This window comes from Carya illinoinensis, chromosome 8, assembly GCF_018687715.1.
Source record: "Carya illinoinensis cultivar Pawnee chromosome 8, C.illinoinensisPawnee_v1, whole genome shotgun sequence".
NCBI lineage: Eukaryota > Viridiplantae > Streptophyta > Magnoliopsida > Fagales > Juglandaceae > Carya > Carya illinoinensis.
Window position 1 is genome coordinate 11815486 of NC_056759.1, and position 18272 is coordinate 11833757.

The 18272-nt window shown below is 34.2% G+C and overlaps 1 protein-coding gene across 2 annotated transcripts; it reads left to right on the forward strand.

Annotated features, from left to right (window-relative positions):
• The first annotated feature begins 9747 nt into the window (after positions 1 to 9747).
• On the forward strand, positions 9748 to 17404 carry LOC122318183. 2 transcript variants are annotated; one of them, XM_043135370.1, is made up of 2 exons: positions 9748 to 10429; positions 17201 to 17404. In XM_043135370.1, the coding sequence occupies exons 1-2, from the start codon at positions 9993 to 9995 to the stop codon at positions 17292 to 17294; spliced, it is 531 nt and encodes a 176-aa protein (XP_042991304.1). In that variant the 5' UTR covers positions 9748 to 9992; the 3' UTR covers positions 17295 to 17404. The 2 variants fall into 2 exon arrangements, with proteins under 2 accessions (XP_042991304.1, XP_042991305.1); XM_043135371.1 differs by lacking the exon at positions 17201 to 17404 and adding an exon at positions 12405 to 12536 and having other exon boundaries at positions 9750 to 10429.
• Positions 17405 to 18272: the final 868 nt, after the last annotated feature.

Consider the following 18272-nt stretch of genomic DNA (forward strand, 5'->3'; position numbering starts at 1 on the left):
ATGATTTTGCTTATCAACGAGGGGCACCATTCTCATCCCCTAACATTGTCCTTTTTTTCTTTCACGTATTATTTGTTAATGATTTTGTTTGCTTGAATGGAGGTAGAACGGATAAAACACCGACAAATGGTGTGGTCACCAATGCACACATATATGCATATTAATTCCTTCTCCTTCCCCTCCCTCTCAACCAAATCATTGTTGTCTTTATATTTCCTTCCCTCAATTCTCCTTGGCCACTTTTTTCTATCCCTGCAATTTTGAAATTTGATGAAATAGTGATCTCCAGACTCCAACATAGGGATTGCAAAGTGCAAACCCCATGACAATATTACTCTCATTGTTCACTCTCCTCTTCATCTTGCACTCCAACTTCTCCTTAACCGCATCAACTACGACTAACAGTACAACCGCAGTAGCAGCAGCAGCAATGTCCAAAGACCAAACATCATGCTTAATGTGCACTGGATGCAGTGAGAACCCATGCCCTGTGCCATCACCACCCCCACCTCCTTCTCTGCCAGTCCTCCCCGAATGCCCACCACCTCCTCAGCCTCCTTGTCTTGACAATTGCATCTACCCGCCGCCGCCACCATCACAGCCCATGGGGCCACCTTTTCCTCCATTTATACCTCCTACACCAGATAAACCAGGACCCTTAAAGCTCTCACCACCAAACCCAATTGTTCCTTACTTCACTTTTTAATATTACATCCCTCCACCGCCTGTCCTTTCTAATTCTGTCCATTTGAAAATGCAACCATTAATTGTTTCCTCCACTGTTCTTTTCCTTTCTATTCTCTGCATTTTCTAGATGCATTGCATTAAATTCTGATCATATTAGAAGGGGTCTTTGTGGCTCTCTCACTCTTCTAGCATTCGGCCTGCTTCTCATATTATGAATCACCAGTGTAGGGGGAAAAACAATAGGAAGAAATAAGGTAATTTGTTGATTGAAGGAATATATAGTATTGCATGCGTTCCCGAGGTATTTGAAATGTCCTCTACTTTTTTGTTATTAATGTTAGAAAAATAAATGAACTTGTTTAACTCTTGTTATTAAGTGCTCCTTTAATAATTTTTTTAATAATATTTCCAAGATAAAATTTAGCCAGAAGGTTGCAAATTAACCTTCTGCATGCTTTGCTCGTACGAATATGGGTCGAGTAGTATTAACAATTCTGATTAGGATACCAAGTTCTGGCAATACATATTGTCATGTACACACATTTCTTCTTTATTTTTCAAAGTTTCCTTTCCTGAATTAATCTTAAGCTCGAATCAGAAGTAACATCGCACACATAATTAAATAAGGTGTGGCAGTACTACTGCTTCTATGTTCTTATTATCATGCGCATTATTACCAATATTACAGCGATAAATCTTCCTTTTTTTTCATTTAATTTGAAATGGGAATAAGTTTGGATAAAGAGACAAGGGACATAGGGTCCAGATGCTTGCTAGCTAGCCTTCGTTTGTTTGCATCTATTTGGTTGGTATATATAATGGAGGGTTCCTCTAAAGGAAGAATAAACAACATGGGCGGATTCTGGGAACGTCCTCGATTCCACGTACTGCATGCGAATAATCGTGTCCATCACTTTTTGTATGGTTCATGTAGTAAGGAAATGACAACATGGAGATAGGGACGTTTCTAAAGGTTTCATAAACAAACATGCTACTACGCACGACATGTCAGATCAGGAATATATCTATAGTCAGTTTTCTCATGGAGATTGAATAACGATTATCTCACCACCTATCGTTGATAGATTTCGCTAATCTTCTTCAGACAATGATTATGGGGTTCCTTCTATCGGTAATTTATACATGCATGACTTTAAATAATGAAGTTATAATAGTATATTAAACAAGTAATTACATGTATATATATATATTTGGTAATTCTAAATTAATAAAAATGCTTGATAACCAAATCTTAAATTAATATTACAAAATATTATGTTTATTTAAATAGTATGATATTTCATAATACGATAAAAGTAGGGAATGCCTAGTAGATTTTTGGAAGTAAATTATTTCATCTTCTAGTAAAATTGGTCTATAATGATTTTTTATTTTCTTTCAATTTCTTAACTAACGTGGCCATATATATATATATATGATTGGTTACGAAATTTTTTTACCAAACCACAACCTCGATCTCTTTTGGGTAGAGGCATGCATGAGTAATACATGATCATGTCATGATCAATCTAGCTGATCTCTACAATATTATACCAAAAGGCCGATTGATTGCAAGGAATGGAAGTAATTTCACTTCCTTTTATATGTTGATATGTTTGCTGATTTCAAAATAACAAACCGTCTCGATCTTATTTCCTATTTTTATGTACGTATAATTAGCCCACGAACCCACGATGATCATGATATATATGTACAAATGGTACCATCATGATATCCATAACTACGAACGTTTGTGTCCAGAAAACGCCCTACTTCTACAGTATCTTCATCAACCGCCATAATCAATTTCCGTATTCGAAATTAAAATACCTCATTAATTACCCTCTCTGATTACTACTTAAACACACACACACACACTATACACAGTCTCCCTCTCTCCACGTAACTCTCCAGAATCTTATAGAAATGGCGAAAGCGACTGTTTCTGTTGTAAGCAAGGAACAAAGGAACAATATAACAACCATCGGCCATCCCCCTTACTTTGAGGTCCACTTTAGTTTTCCCTTTATTGTTTTCTTTCTAAACCATCACATTTTTTACGCTCCTTTTTTCTTTGGCCCGGCAGATGATCAGCGAGGCCATATTGACACTCAAGGAAGGTCGTGACGCCCAAGCAGGAGAGAAGGCGGCCAAGAAGTTTGCAGAGAAGAGGGTGAAAACCAAGAGACTCAGCAAGGTTAAGACCCCGGAGAAGAACCCTAAGATCAAGAAGATAAAGAAGAAGAGGTTGAAGCCGATGAAGAGGAAGGGTACTTCGAAGCCAGGGGTTTCGGCGAGGCCGACCAATCAAGTGATCATCCGCAATGGCACTAGGTGTAGTTGTAGTATTCATTATGGTATGTAATGTAGTTAATATTTAAAATGCTTGTTGATGTATGTATAATATATGCTTGTATTGTCTATTTGTAGTTTGTTTTTAGATCTCTTGGACTAAATTATGATCGAGTAATGATACACGTAAAATCTTTTTTTTAGAGCTCTTTATATAACCATATTTTAAACTTGAGGGTATTTCTATAAAAAGATGTTATTTTTATAAGTTATTTTAAAAAAACCATTTAAAACGTGATTATATAAAAAATTGTAAAAACAGTTGAATGTGTATCATTTTTCCTTCTAAAATCCAACCATTATACAACATTCATACTGTGTTCAAAGAAGCTCAACACATTTGTAGCTGCTTGGTTGAGTGTTTTAACAAAAATAAAATTCATATAGTACTGCCCAACAAAATAAAGTTTTTTATCTGAAGTTTGACTACTCCAATGCAACACCGTTAATTACATCCCCTTCGGCTAAATTAATATGCATACTTGTATGGATAAGGTGAATCAGTGCCATAAAAGACATCCGTTGGGTTAAGTTTAAGCTTAATCTTGTAGAAAAGTCCAACCCATGTTGGAAATAGAAGCCCATAGCCGAGTAAAGAGAAATGAGGGGAAAGATAAGGCCCAATGGCCTGACATAAGATAAAAAACTGGTGGAATAAAAGTATGAAAGTACAAAACTGAAAGGAACATAAAGTGGGTTGAAGCTAAAAAAGTAAGATAAGATATAAAGTAAAGAGCACGAGTTGTTTTTTTTTTTTTTCCTAAAAAAGTGAGATAAGATATAAAGCAAAGAGCACGAGTTTTTTTTTTTTTTTCCTAAAAAAGTGAGATAAGATATAAAGCAAAGAACACGAGATAGATAAAGGGAAGGGACTTTTTACGCAACCAGATGACTTTTTTCAATGAATTTTGTTATATATAAGTATAATAGTTAATATTAATTTATTTATATTTAAAATTTAAATTAATATTATTTTTAATAAAATTTATTTTTTGACAAATCACATTATATTGATGTACAAATTAATACATAATTATATTTATAACTATATTTTTCCTTTTTCAATCTCCCCTTAACCCCTTTTTTCTAATCATTGTACTAAGAAAGTGAGCTTTGGTACATAATAAAACCACTAAATATAATAGAGGGTGGCATTATAGTCAGAGTACTACTATATCTATAACTAAATCACACAAAAATAATAATATAAAATGATGTGAATTTATCTTATCTATTAAATCTACTTTACAAAAAAATAATTCTATAATCTAAAGAATCACATTAAACTATGTTAGTTTGTAGAATTATTTTTATATAATTATTTTGTAATTAGATTATTTTCCTTATAGCCATCGACTCTCAACAAGCGTTTTTTTTTTTTCATGTATTCTTCTAATTATCGTGAACAATTTCTTTTTAAGACGCTTTTTTAATCACTAAATTAAAAAAGAAAAAAAGTGTCAGGAATCCATTATCGAAACCCACTATTGGGACTATTAGAATTTTCCTATAGTAGATTATGCTCTCAACAAACTTGTAGATATAAGTTTTAATGTTGAATCACATAAATATAAGTATCTATCTCTTTATTTATATCTTCTTCAATTTATTTACTATTAAAATCATAAATGATAATGCATGGCCGTTCAAGCATACCGTATACCATTCCACCGTCTTGTTGAAACTCAACCGCGACGGAAACATCTTCATGAAATTGGTACGAGGCAGCTAGGAAGTATAAACATATCACTTATCTCTAGACACAGTTGTCTCATCACCATTCCTTTCTCAAAAGTCAAGCAAGTTGTGGTCCTTAAATGGGTCAGCACCAACGGTTTACCACCTCGATCAATTATGGCATGAAAATTGAGGCCGCATTGCCATCAAGTTCAACGGCACTGATCGTGTGATACTATCTACCTCTCTCTTGCACCTCCCAACTAAACAATTCACAAAATAAAGCCTTTAGACTCCCACTTGCTCAGTGATGAGTAACAGAAATTAAATATATTTGTTCGTGTAAGATGGAAGGACGCCCACATAGGCAAACACCTCCTATACTATAACGGACCACAGCGTCGTTACATGCTTCTGAATACGTTAATTAAAGTGAATAAAAGCTTCCCTTTAAGGCCAGCCGTATGAGATGCACAAGAACGGCTATATATAGTCCCTTCCTCAAATGTTTTTTTGTTATCCCAAAAAGTATTGAATCTCTCTTTTTGATCTCTCTTAATAAAATATTTACGATGTGGATTAGTTTAGTGTTACTCTAGTTTATTCTACGTAGTACACTTTATCACTGAGAAGAGACATTTGAGGCTTGTTAAATTATTTGTTCAGGTTAGATAAACTTGTGGAGTAATTCAATAAGTTATGTTTGAAGTATTCCGCTATATATTTTAACATTGGTATAAGAGCTTTTTATTTAAATTGCTTCCAGTTTACCAAGCCTTTTTTTTTCTTTTTTTTGCGTATTTTTTTTAAAATTGTGCATGGGTGTCATTTTTTGTTTTTATTTCATGCATGCATGAGTAGGTAGAGCCGCTGTAAGTACCAATAGCACCGCCACGTTGGTGCTATGCGCACATGTAGGAACAGTGACGTTTTTACAAACTATGGAAGTGTAATGTGGTGTTGCTGCAAGGTGCAGCAACTGTGGAAGCGCACTGTAGTGGCACAGCACACACCAAAGAGGTGCTACGTGCAGTGGTGCTGAGTGCACCACACCAATGCTTGCAATGCAACGGTGTTGTGCACCATAGAGATGCAGCGTGCACCACAGAGATGGTGCTGTGATCGTCGCTGGGAAAGGCTGTGCTGGGGCTACTTGTGAGATGTCCGGAGAAAGAGGCAGCTGTTGTTCTTCGAATGGCACTGTTCATTTGAATAGTACCCTATATGAAAGTTGAAAAAGACTCATGAAATGGGCTTTGCCCTTCGACCCATTAGTCTTATAAAAAGATAGAGCTGGGCTCATTTTGGCCCAATGTTTATAAGTCCAATTTTTTTTAACAAGAAATAAAGCAATAAAAGTGGCAACCTAGGACCACTTCACAAAACCAAGCTAAGCACACCACCGGGTTGCAAGTTTCTCTTAATTTATGTGGGATTTTTTAATTTATTTATTATACATTTATTTTTTTCAAAAATAATAATTTTTTTGCATGATGACCAACAAGTACAAGAAGTGATACACTCACTACCAAATTCTTGGGAGGCAGTAAGCCAAAATCTGACACACAATAAGAATATCAAGGATTTTGATAATGTCTCGAGTAACTTGGAACTTGAGGTTAAGCACCTAGAGGCTACTAAGTCCAAATATTAGGCCTACATGGCTGAGTCTAGTTCGGACGAGGCATCTAGGCCTCAGTGTAAGAAGTTCATAATAGGGGTAGTTGCTTGATAAGTAAAGAAAGTGTCAAGAACTTCTCAGTGCAGCAAGAGAGTCAAGAGCGGGAAGAACAAGTCAAAGTTAAAGTGCTTCAACTGCCAAAAGAAATGTCACTTCGCTCATGACTGTACTGAGCTGAAGAAAGTACACTTTGACTATTCTCGCATTGTTTTTGTAACTATTTATGTGATGGTTGCTCATTCATATCCTGTATGGACTATTAATTTAAGAGCAACCGAACACATAGCACAAGATCGAGTCGGTTTTGTGAAGTATCGTCTGATTCTATCTGGGAGTCATGATATTAAGGTGGGGGAATGAAGCTAACGTGGAGATGTTGGAACTTGGTACCTAAAAACTGGACTTGCGAGAAGGTTGCACTCTATTTCTTCACGATGTGCTATACGCTCCCGAGATTTGATGAGACTTACTTTCTATAGTTAATTTATTAAGACATGGTTTTCGGATTATATTTGAAAATAATGGTGTTTCCTTATATTTGGGCAATGTTTTTTATGGTTGTGCTTTTGTATCAGATGGTTTTATAATAATGGATTTGGACTATTCAAATATGAATGAGTCAATTGTTTTTCTTTCTGCATTTGATAATTTTGATTTATATAAATGGTGTGGTAGACTTGGTTGTGTAGGGTAAGAAATAAGAGAAAATATTGAGAGCATCCACCATTCATCACTGCACACAAAACACCCTATAAAAAACATCTATATATCCTATGAAAAATATCCCTACACCTTATAAAAACCTATAAGTGTGTGGTGTGCGACATGAATAGTGGCTGCTCCCTAGTAAATACCAAGAAATAATGATTAGGTTAGCTAGAGAATGTCTAATAGGCAATCTCGCATAAGGGAATGTTCACATGTGGGCAAAATGACCTTAGCGAGATTGCCTATTATTTGGAGAGAAATGAATTGGCCTGATAATGATGTGTATAGAAACAGTGAGATATTTCTTGTTGATTAATCGTGTTCCACATAAATCTTTTCATCCTTTAAAAGGGTTAAGATAAGGGGATCTTCTATCCCCTTACCTATTTATTATTTGTTTAGAGGTGCTTGGCAAGTGCTAGATAAAGATGAGGAGAAGAGACTCATCTCTAGGTTTGCTTTTGCTCAAGGCACCTTATTAGTTAATCATCTCTTTTTTACTGATGATAATTTACTTTTTTGCAAAGCTAATGCACTAGAGTGTAGCAGATTGTATAGATTGCTGAGTTTGTATGAACATGCATCTGGACAAAGGCTAAATCTGGAGAAAACAACTATTTATTTTAGCAAGAACACAAGATAAGTTTCTAAAGATGCAATTATGTCAAGAGCAAGGCTGAGGGAAGCAAGATTATATGAGCAATTCCTAGGTCTTCCTTCCTATGTAGGCAGACAAAAACTAGCAACTTTTAGGCCCATCTTTGATTCCATAAGAAATAGAATGAGCAATTGGAAGGTCAACTTTCTAACTCAGGTAGGCAAGGAGGTGCTGTTGAAGTCTATAGTATAGATAATTCCAACCTACTGCAAAGTATTTTTAAACTCCCTAAAGCAATTTTATCTTCTATAAATAAGCTCATGAAAAAGTTTTGGTGGGGCAGTAGAGGTGAGAGGACTAAAACTCAATGGATTACGTAGAAACAAATGGGAAAACCTAAAGGAGAATAAGGTCTAGGATATAGAGACTTTGAGGAGTTTAATCTAGCCCTTCTTGCAAAGCAAAGGTGGAGAGTCATTCAACAACCATCATCCTTAGCAGCTCGAGTTCTTAAAGTGAAATACTTTTACATATCAAATTTTTTACATGCAAAGGTTGGTAGTAATGCTTCTTATTTGTGGAGGAGTATTATGGAGGCTAGATTAGTCCTACAAGAGGGTCTAATTTGGAGAATTGACAATGGTGAATCAAAGCATATATGGATAGATAAGTGGCTTCCTCGACTATCTACTTACAAGGTACAATCTCCCCAACACAAGTTTTATGCTACGAAGAAAGTGTCTGATCTTGTTGACAAGCAAGCAGGGGCATGGGACATGGCTATTTTGAGAGAGGTTTTTGTTGAAGAGGAAGTGAATTTGATTAGCAGGATCCCAATTGGTGTGAGTAATGTCCAAGACAAGCTAATCTGGAGGTGCACTACTAAAGGAAGATTCACTATCAAAAGTGCTTACTATTTAGTAGGAAAAATGGCAGCAAATCAGAAGGGGCAATCATCTCAAAGTGTGCAGAATAGTGCATTCTAGAAAAACATAAGGAAGCTAATTGTGGCAAATGCTACACGCTTGTTAATGTGGAGAGCTTGCCATGAATCTTTACCTACAAGTCAGAATTTAGTTAAAAGGAAAATCATTGAGTGACTCCCTATGTGCCTAATCTGTAAACTTGAACTAGAATCTGCGACACATGCTCTCTGGTCATGTATTTCTACTCCAGATGTGTGGGGAGCAAGCTTAAAATGTCTACAGAAAGTCAAGGTAGTGGAGATCCCTTTTAAGGAATTGGTAATGGACCTCTCCTTAGTGCTGTGCGCATCAGACCTGGCAATCTTTGCAAAAGCTATATATCAATTGTGGAAAAGAAGAAACAGTTATGCTTTTTAGGGTAAGTTTATCGATCCAAACTCAATTGTACAGTATGCTACACAAAAAGTAATTGACTTCCAGGTTGTGAAGCAAAAACCAATGGGAGAAGGGGTGACAGCAAGTCAAGATCTTCCTCAATGGATTGCTCCTCCTTCACAGGTTTATAAGGCCAATTGGGATGCTTCTGTGGATTGAGTAAATTGCAGAGTTGGTATTGGGGTCATCATTAGAGATTGGACTGGTAATGTGGTTGCAATTCTCAGGTCTCAAAAGGAAACGTTTTCCAAATCCAACTATGGCAAAGGCAGTAGGGGCACTTAAAGCAGTAATTATTTGCCAACAGCTGAACTTGTCTAGAATCATACTTAAGGGAAAAGGAACTGTGACTCAGATAAATAGACTTCAGTAGGAATGATCATTCAGGATATTAGAAATAAGCTAAGCATGATGCAACAGTGGTCAGTTAAGCGCATCTCAAGGAATTTACTTATTAGCTAAGGATGCACTTAAACTCTATGATAAGAGCATTGTATTGGAGGGTTTTCCTCCTTGTATCCAAGCTTTGATGCTTTAAGATAATAAGAATTGTTATTTTTCTTTTCAAATAAATAAATAAAATTAAAAAATATGTAGTCCAAAGACCATGATCTTATCCTTAGGTGTGTGGCACGTGCCATGTCGAGCCACGTATTAAATAAGGACAGCGACGACCGTGAGAAATTCAGGTAGATGGTAGAATTAGCTGCTGCTCTCATTTACGATCGATCGCCATTTTTACTCCCCCATCAACCATCACACGCAAATCCATTTACTATATATTTATATATCTTCAAATATATATATTTATTCCTGCATTTATTTTCATACGGAATTTATCGACTTCTTCGATCCCTCACCAACCTCTCTTTTTCACTCTGAAAATATTGGTTTTAGAGAGAGAGTTCAGAGAACAGCTCCAACAACAATGGAAGGTGTCTCTGCGACCACGTACAAGGTGGGGTTGAGAGGATACTGGAGGAGGAGAGGCTACGAGAAGTTAAATGGGTCGGGTCATAGGCGGAGGACACGGTCGGGGCAGCTGGGTTCGTCTCGGTGGAGATCACGGTTCTGGAGGTGGCGGATCAAGATCACGCCCAGGCTCCGAGTCCTGAGACTTCCTTCACCCAAGAGTCTCTTAGTCCGGCTTCGCGACTGGTACGTGAAGCTGATGCTCCGACTGGCCAACTCGCGGGTGTGCAGTGTCGGCGGGTACGGTACTAATACTGTGGCGGCCTGCGATGGGTTCCCGAGAGGCACACTCAAGGAGTACGACGAGAAAATGATCGTCGAGATATACAAATCCATGGTCATGGGGCAGGGCCATCTGGTTCCTCGCCAAACAGCAAAACTTTGCTCTGAAAGGTAATTTTCGTTTTGGTTTTATTTATCTTATTTAATGAATAACCAACATGTAATTTTAATTTGTAAAAGTAATTTTACAAATTAATGACATTTGATTGGATCGCTTCAAATATTATTGAAAGGTTATATATTTGATAACTCACGCACCAAATATTTATGATTTTAATTATTTTTTTTCTTACTAACAAATTAATTAACTAATTGTAAATTATGATAAATAACAAATTAATAATAATAAATTATTTCAATATTATCTTTTTATTATTTTTTAGTGTGGTTCTCTTAATTGTTACAATAAGTACTAGTAGGCTATTAAAATTGTTACAATTAATCGGCTACTAAAATTGTTAATTAATGTCTTCTGACTTTTTATAAGTAATTAATGAGGTTAGTTGGGAAAGTTTTTATTAAATATTTCTGCACAAACATATATGGTCTATATATATTTTTTAAAAATTCTAAATTCTAATTTCATGGGTAATGCCTAGATTCAATTTTATAATAAGTAAGTTTCGAGCACTCATTTTGAAATTAATTTTTTTATATATTTAAGATTTATTTACTTTTTTTATAATAAATATATAAAATTTGCATACTTTATAACTGTAAATATTATAATTTTTCTAATTTCATAATCAGGTGGCTTGTTGTTGCCTTTTGTTTTTCCACATGTTTTATAACTTTTTAACTTAATTAATATGATAAGAAAGCTAGATCTCATCATGAAAATCATGAAACCCTAAACTCTAATTATAATTGAATAAAAAGCGAAATCACCTTCACAAAAAATATGCGTGGATGGATGCTTTACCGTTCAATATGTGTGATGGAGCTAGCTGCGGCCTGCCCCAGATATACCTTGTTTTTTTTTTAAGTGACATGAGACACTAGTAAACATGATGATCAGATTATTGCACGACATTTAATAGTATTAATCACGTGGGTTAGAGGGTCGTTTTTACAGTCTCTTTCTTGATCAAAAGCATAAGCATTATTACTAAGAAACTACATACATATATATACATACAGTAAATATTATAATATTATACCTATGCTCTTCATGATCATGGTCTGTCATCCAGCAACACATTATAAAGTACTTAAGAAATAATCTTGTACGTTTCTGATCCTTATAATATAATTCTCACCTTCCTAAAATTTTGAAATATTAGTTGTTGTCTAAGTTATTTTTTCTATTATATATACATTATCAGTGTTGATTAATTTAACACTTCCCCACCTTAAAATAGATCAATATAATTGTACAACTGATCATAATCATCTCTTATATTTAATCAACTTGAAAGGTAGATCATTAATTATTATTTAGTTAATTACTTGTATCTCATTTATAATTATTTTAATATTATGAAATCCCACAATGGAATCATGTATAACGTCATCTGTATTTCTAGACTATAAAATGGGGGAGATATGGTGAAGATGATAGCTAGGGGAGGTTTTTCAATTAAAATAGATATATAGTGGTGTTTTCGAGGGCCTTGTGAATTGCTTCGAAGCTCCCTTCAAGCTAGGATGCATGTCTTCCCTCGATTTTAGCTTGCATTCTTCCATGCTCCAAGGAAGACAATTAGGGCTCCATAAAATGAGGGATCTGTACTTATGCATTTGTTTTCTTTTTATTTGGATTCTCTAGAGTTTTTGAAACTGATCTAGGATCTAGATTGAAAAAAAAGATAGACACACAAAGTAATCCTATAGCATTCTTAATTGTTTAATTGAGTTAATGTTAGGATCTAGAATGGAAAAAAGATAGACACACAAAATAATCCTATGGCATTCTTGACTGCCCGAGTTAATGTTGTGAACCCACTTTATGTGTATATTTCTCTCATACTCTAAACTCTAAAGTTCAAGTAGGAAGATTAATAGTTTCTTTCTTAAGCACTGACGTAGGGTTGCAACTATTGGGTTATCTTTACTAATGGTACGTAGCATCATTGTTAATTTTTAGCCGCCATACAGTGGAAAATGACCATGGATGAGGGAAGTAGGATACCCCATATGAAAGGCTCATTATAGTGGCAACAATGCTCAGAGGGGATAAGAAAATAAAAGGGTAATGAACCAAAGTTCATGCGTATTTTCATTTTGATGTAATCTAACAAATGGATCAAATTGTTGCGATGAATAAGTCGCAACTGGTAAAAATATACTATATATGATTTGTCTGTTTTGGCATGTTTCATTGGAGATCGATGTTAACTTCTATTGCTTTCGAATTCTTATCTTTGGCAACTCATAAGGAACCAAGTGTACTAGAGTGTGGGACTCGCATGTCAGTGAGAACATAGGATATTGGATTGAGACACATGAGTCCGGCCCATAAGTCAAGAACTAGCATAAGCCTCACATACTACTTGGATGATATTGATTATAATTAATGCTGCATGGCCAATAGATTGACATTTGAGAAATTCTGTGATTTGGCGTGTACAAGAACGTGGGGCTCGCATGTCTCTGAGAATGGGATGGGCCGAGACACATTTATCTTAAGCCAAGAAATAGCGTGAGCCTCACATACTACTTTGATGACGGCATTTATTGCCTTCGGATAGATTGGCATTTGATAAATGCTGTGGTGTGGCGTGTACGAGTGTTGGGTGGCTAGTGAAAAAGTTGCAACTCTCCTACAAGAAAGTGAAGAGGGATATTAGGTTAGGGTTGGCGATTAAAAATTTTTATCTTATATTAAAAATTTTCATATCATTATTATAATTTTTCTAAATTTTTATATAAAATATAATAAATAATTTAATTTTTTTTAATTTTTTTAAATTCTAAAATAATAATAATAATATGAAAATATAATATTTTGATATTTTACTTTAAAACTCAAAATTTTCATTTTTAAATTCTTACTTGCCAAACTAAATCTCGGGAGCCCATCCTCCATCCTAGAAGTACACAAGGAAGGAAGATGAATTTGGCCTTTTAGAGAGAGAGAGGTAGGGAAGTTTCCTTAAGAAAGGTTTTGGATGTAACCCGACTTAGGATTAATTTAGGTGGTGAAGTATTTTAAGAATACTTTATTATTATTTATTATTTTATTGTTACTTTTTATTTATTTTTTACTATTTTGTACTACTAGTCATTATTATGTAATATTTTTTCATTATCTTTTCACTATTATTTATAAAGTATCTGAAATCAACTCACTACCTAAACGCAATCTTAATATAAGAAAAATTATATACACTATACTATCATCCCACTTGCATCCTATTAAATAAGATGTGACACATTTATTATCACTGAATAATTTTTTATTACATGCTTCTTTATCATCAAATGATAATAAATACGTCACATTATATATAATAAGATGCAAGTGAAATGATGGTGTAGTATATAACATTATTCTTAATATAGTTCCAATGAAAAGTTTAATTAGAAGATGACAACCTCTAGAGTTTGAGCCTCTAAAAGCATTTTCATCACATACTGTAAAATCACAAATTCTTCAAATTTTGAAAAAATGTTTGGGGATGAAACCGCTTCCCATCTCATTCTCCAATTTAGGGTAAATGAATAGGGTTGCTATAGAGAATCTCCAAATATAGAAATCTATTGTTTGTTCTCAAATCATTATTTTAAATTTATAATTGTTTGTAATTAAGTTTATAAAGAAAGATGAAAAAAAAGTAATAAAAAAAAGAATAAAAAAATATTATTTTAATATAATAGAGAAAGAATAAGGAATGTGATGTATGATATTTTTGAAAAATAAATAAAATTTAAAAAAAAATTAAAAATATAATTTTTAATTAAATTATAAAAAATTTTATGGAGAGTTAAATGTGAATGCTCTGACCTCTTTAATTTCCTACACCAACGGTCAGTAGACATTCTACACAATAGGCTGCACTGCAACTGGTCCAAACGTAGAAGCAGAGAGATAGGTAGGTACGAAGGGTGAACGTAAATCGGGCTGCGTCACACCTAGTTAGCGCATTCATGCTTTATCTAGCATAAGTACGTACGTACACGTACTTACTACAAGTTGTAAGTACGAACGTATATATATATATATTAAAATTAGAAAAATGATAAGGCAACTACCTCTAGGAGCTCTTTTCAAAAAAAAAATACTACCTCTAGGAGCTATAGCTGTCCATTTTTATCTTTTTATTAATTTTTTTTACTTCGCAATAAACGAAATATTTTTTAATGATATTTTAAATTTTAAAAAAAACATTTAAAATGTTAAAAAAATACATTTAAAAAAACAAAAAAAAAATAAACTATTAATGATAGCTCCCAACGAGAGCCAGGAGTTGTCACCATAGCATCATCTTTAAAATTGCCATGCCATTCACGCTTGGCCTGCAACTTGGTATTGTAAAGTTGGTTTTGAACCCGATCCCACCCAAGGGTCATATCCAAGTAGCCAACCTAAACCGATTCGACCCGAACAAAAGCAAATCAGGTCGAACCCGTATGACCCGATCTCAAAACCAAGGTCGTTGTCAATGCTTCCAAAAACACAAACTGATTCAAATCATCCAAAAATTTACTGACCACGGGAGAGGAAGAGAAGGAATTGGTCTTGGGATCGAAGGAGGAGAAGATCTCGACCTACCCAGCACCGGCAGCGGCAGCGGCGGCAACAAATCTGCTTTTTGGCTCTTCTCCTCTTCTCTGCATAGCAAACTCAATAAAACTTTGCTTTTTAGCTTCTCTCTTAGCTTGGGGCTCAGATCCGACTCTGGTTTTGAAAATGAGTGTAGCTATACTAATGGAGGACAACTGCTAAGGAATTTAACTTATGGTAGTTTTTGCAAGATGATTTTGGTAGGAAGAGGTCATGGAAAAAATTTAATTTATAGGCTTTTTTCCGTTTCTGCGTTTTCCTCCTCTTCTTTGCATATCAAAGTCACTGATTATGATCTCGGCCATGGAGAGTTGCTGGTGGTAGGCCTTTTCAGCTGAAATAATCGACGCATACGAAGAAAGCATGAAATGTATTCTCAGATAGGGAACAAAGTTAGTCTTAAACTTTATGAGATCCACGTTCAAAGCACTATCAAAACGCAGAGATGCAGTCAAAGAAATCACCTGCCCACAAAAAAATTCCCTATTAGCAATGTTGTTCATAAGATTTGAAATTATTATTTTCCTTTACCTGGGAAACGAGCCTGTTGAGATTGGTGTAAGTGGATCTTTCAATGTCCAGGACTCTAGTGATTTGAGTGGGTCAAATTCCGTCCGATATTAGTCGGATTGGATGGTTGTCGAAACTAACCTTTACTCAACCCGACTTTAGCCGGTTTGACCCAATCAGATTGTGCAAGTTGTGCGGTCTAGCGGGTATTTTGCACAGGCCTAATTCACGGCATTGTAATGTTACAATAAGTCTACAATAAACAACTTTGAAATAGAATACAATTAAATATTTGCTGTGTACATACTTAAGTACTGTGCGTTTCTTTTAAAAAGAGTTAGTGAATATGAGATATATATTAAAATATTAAAATTTTTAATTATAGACCTCATTTTTCTTTTAAAAAAAATTAAACCGTACTTACATAATTCATAACTACATATAATTATTCGTAAACGTGTTGGCTAGGACCTAGAATGGAAAGTTCGAGCAAATACAGGGCTTCGCCCTTGGGCCTCTACTTTTTGAAACATACTGGGTGTTATTGTTATTAGGTGATAGGAGAGTAGAGAGATACCGGCCGAAACAGAAACCTACATAAATGGGCCAATTGGGTTAATTTGGGCTACTTGCAGAACTCCAGCCCGGCCTTTATCTATAAGAAACCAAAGGTGCAAAACAACAAACTACCTGTTACATATTCGGTAGATTTGCTTCTTACAAGTCGGTATATGAACATGATATTTATTATGAAATCACACGTACGTTACACGTTTAGAAGCAACAAAAAAAAAAAAATAATCAAACACCAATAATTTTTCGACGCGGAATACTTCCGCGTGATCAATAGTCATGACATGTGGTGGATGAGTCAATACAGGAGACTTGTAAATAAATATTTCCGAGATTCGGAGTAGAGTCAATAATGTTTATATATGTATTAGAAGAAAAATATGTGCTATCCTACGGATAAGATGAACTCAAATTTAAAATTAAGAATAAGACATCATGACTTGTAGTTGTATATATGGCTCATCTAAATTAAAGCAAAAAATAATAAAAGCCGCGTTGAGAACAACATAATACCTGAAAAAACAGGTAGAATGCATGCATGCTTGCCTTGTAAAAAGTAGGCAAATTTAATGTTTTTTTTTTTTTATTTTTTATTTTTTTTTATGTAATTAATATCATACCTTAGGAGCTAAGGAAACTTATAAAAACAAGACAAGCTACGCTTTACCTGTAGAGATCGATATAAATCCTAAAAGAAAAGGATATATATTATATATATAAATATATATAGTATGATCTAGACTTTGGAGTCAATACCTTTCTCAAGTCTCCTTGATTTAACTTCATTGTTGTCGTTTTTTAATGTCATGATCTTATGTATCTTTTGTTTTTTTGTAACATGAGCGTGTTGATCACGGATTCGGCGAAGATAATGTTTTTAGGAAGTTTCATGCACATTAGATGCACATTAATTCATCTTAAATATTTTCATTATCATTTAATAAATTAAGCACGCACGCGTACGTGGGGTTACATGTTCTTTATAAGTTACCATTAATAATAAATTACTGTAGGTCATTTTCTTGAGTCTATTTTCCAGTCGTCTCTTTTAGTTTTGTTTTGCCTGCATGCAGTTTCGGAAGCAAGCTCAAAAGTCTTGGAAAATGGAGGGTAGAGAGTACTTCAAGTCAGATTGCTAAGATATTAGAAGCGGTCCTCGGCCATTAACATTTTTTTGGCCTTTCTGTTGAGCAATTCAGCGGTTGCAGTTGATTCAAATAACCAAATCCTTACTGCATTGACTACATCGAGCTTCATTAGTATGTCATAGACCGTGCTGATAACAGGATTAATTATGAATAAGGGAAATATTTCCCCCCACATAAGGTGGTCACCAATTGTCACCGATTGAGTTTATTTTATTTTATTTTTTACTTAATAGAGTAAATATTTTTTAATGAATTTGTTATTTTTTAAAAAAAAATTCACTGAAAATTCATTAAAAAAATAAATAAAAACTAAAGAATGTCAATGGATTAGTTGGCAAAACTATAAGTGCATGTGATGCAAGGGGATTGGTCCAACGGGTTCCTAATCCCATTTTTATGGTACAACTGATCATTTTGGCTACCAACTTTTAGCCCAAGTTACATGACTTGTTCATAGGAATTTACAATAATTCGATTTTTTCTCAAATATTACACATAGACGATAGAGCAAAGCTAGACACACGGACAAGACTCGGTCAATGCGTTTATTTTTTTGGAAATTGGTGCCAATCTGAATCAATGTGAAATCGGGTGGAGAAACGAGAAAAGAAAATTTCAAATGATAGGGGACCGAAAGTGGTCATTCCACTCTGATCTATTCTCTATTTTGTTTTTTTTATAAAAAAATATTTTAATTATAAATATTTAGTAAAAAAATAAATTTATAAATTAATATAATTTAATGTGATACTTTATATTATAAAATTAAATTAATTTTTGAATTTATTTTTAAATAATTTATTTATATTTTTAATAGTTCTTTTTTAATAATTAAGAAATTGGTTATTAATAAATGTGTATATTTTTTTTAATATTTAAAACTGTTTAAAAAATAATTTTTAAAAAAAATATAATTGCATCGATCGATACAACGGGACAAATTTTCGACCATTACCGAGAAAGGAGGCTTCCAGTACGGGAGGTATTGATCACCCAA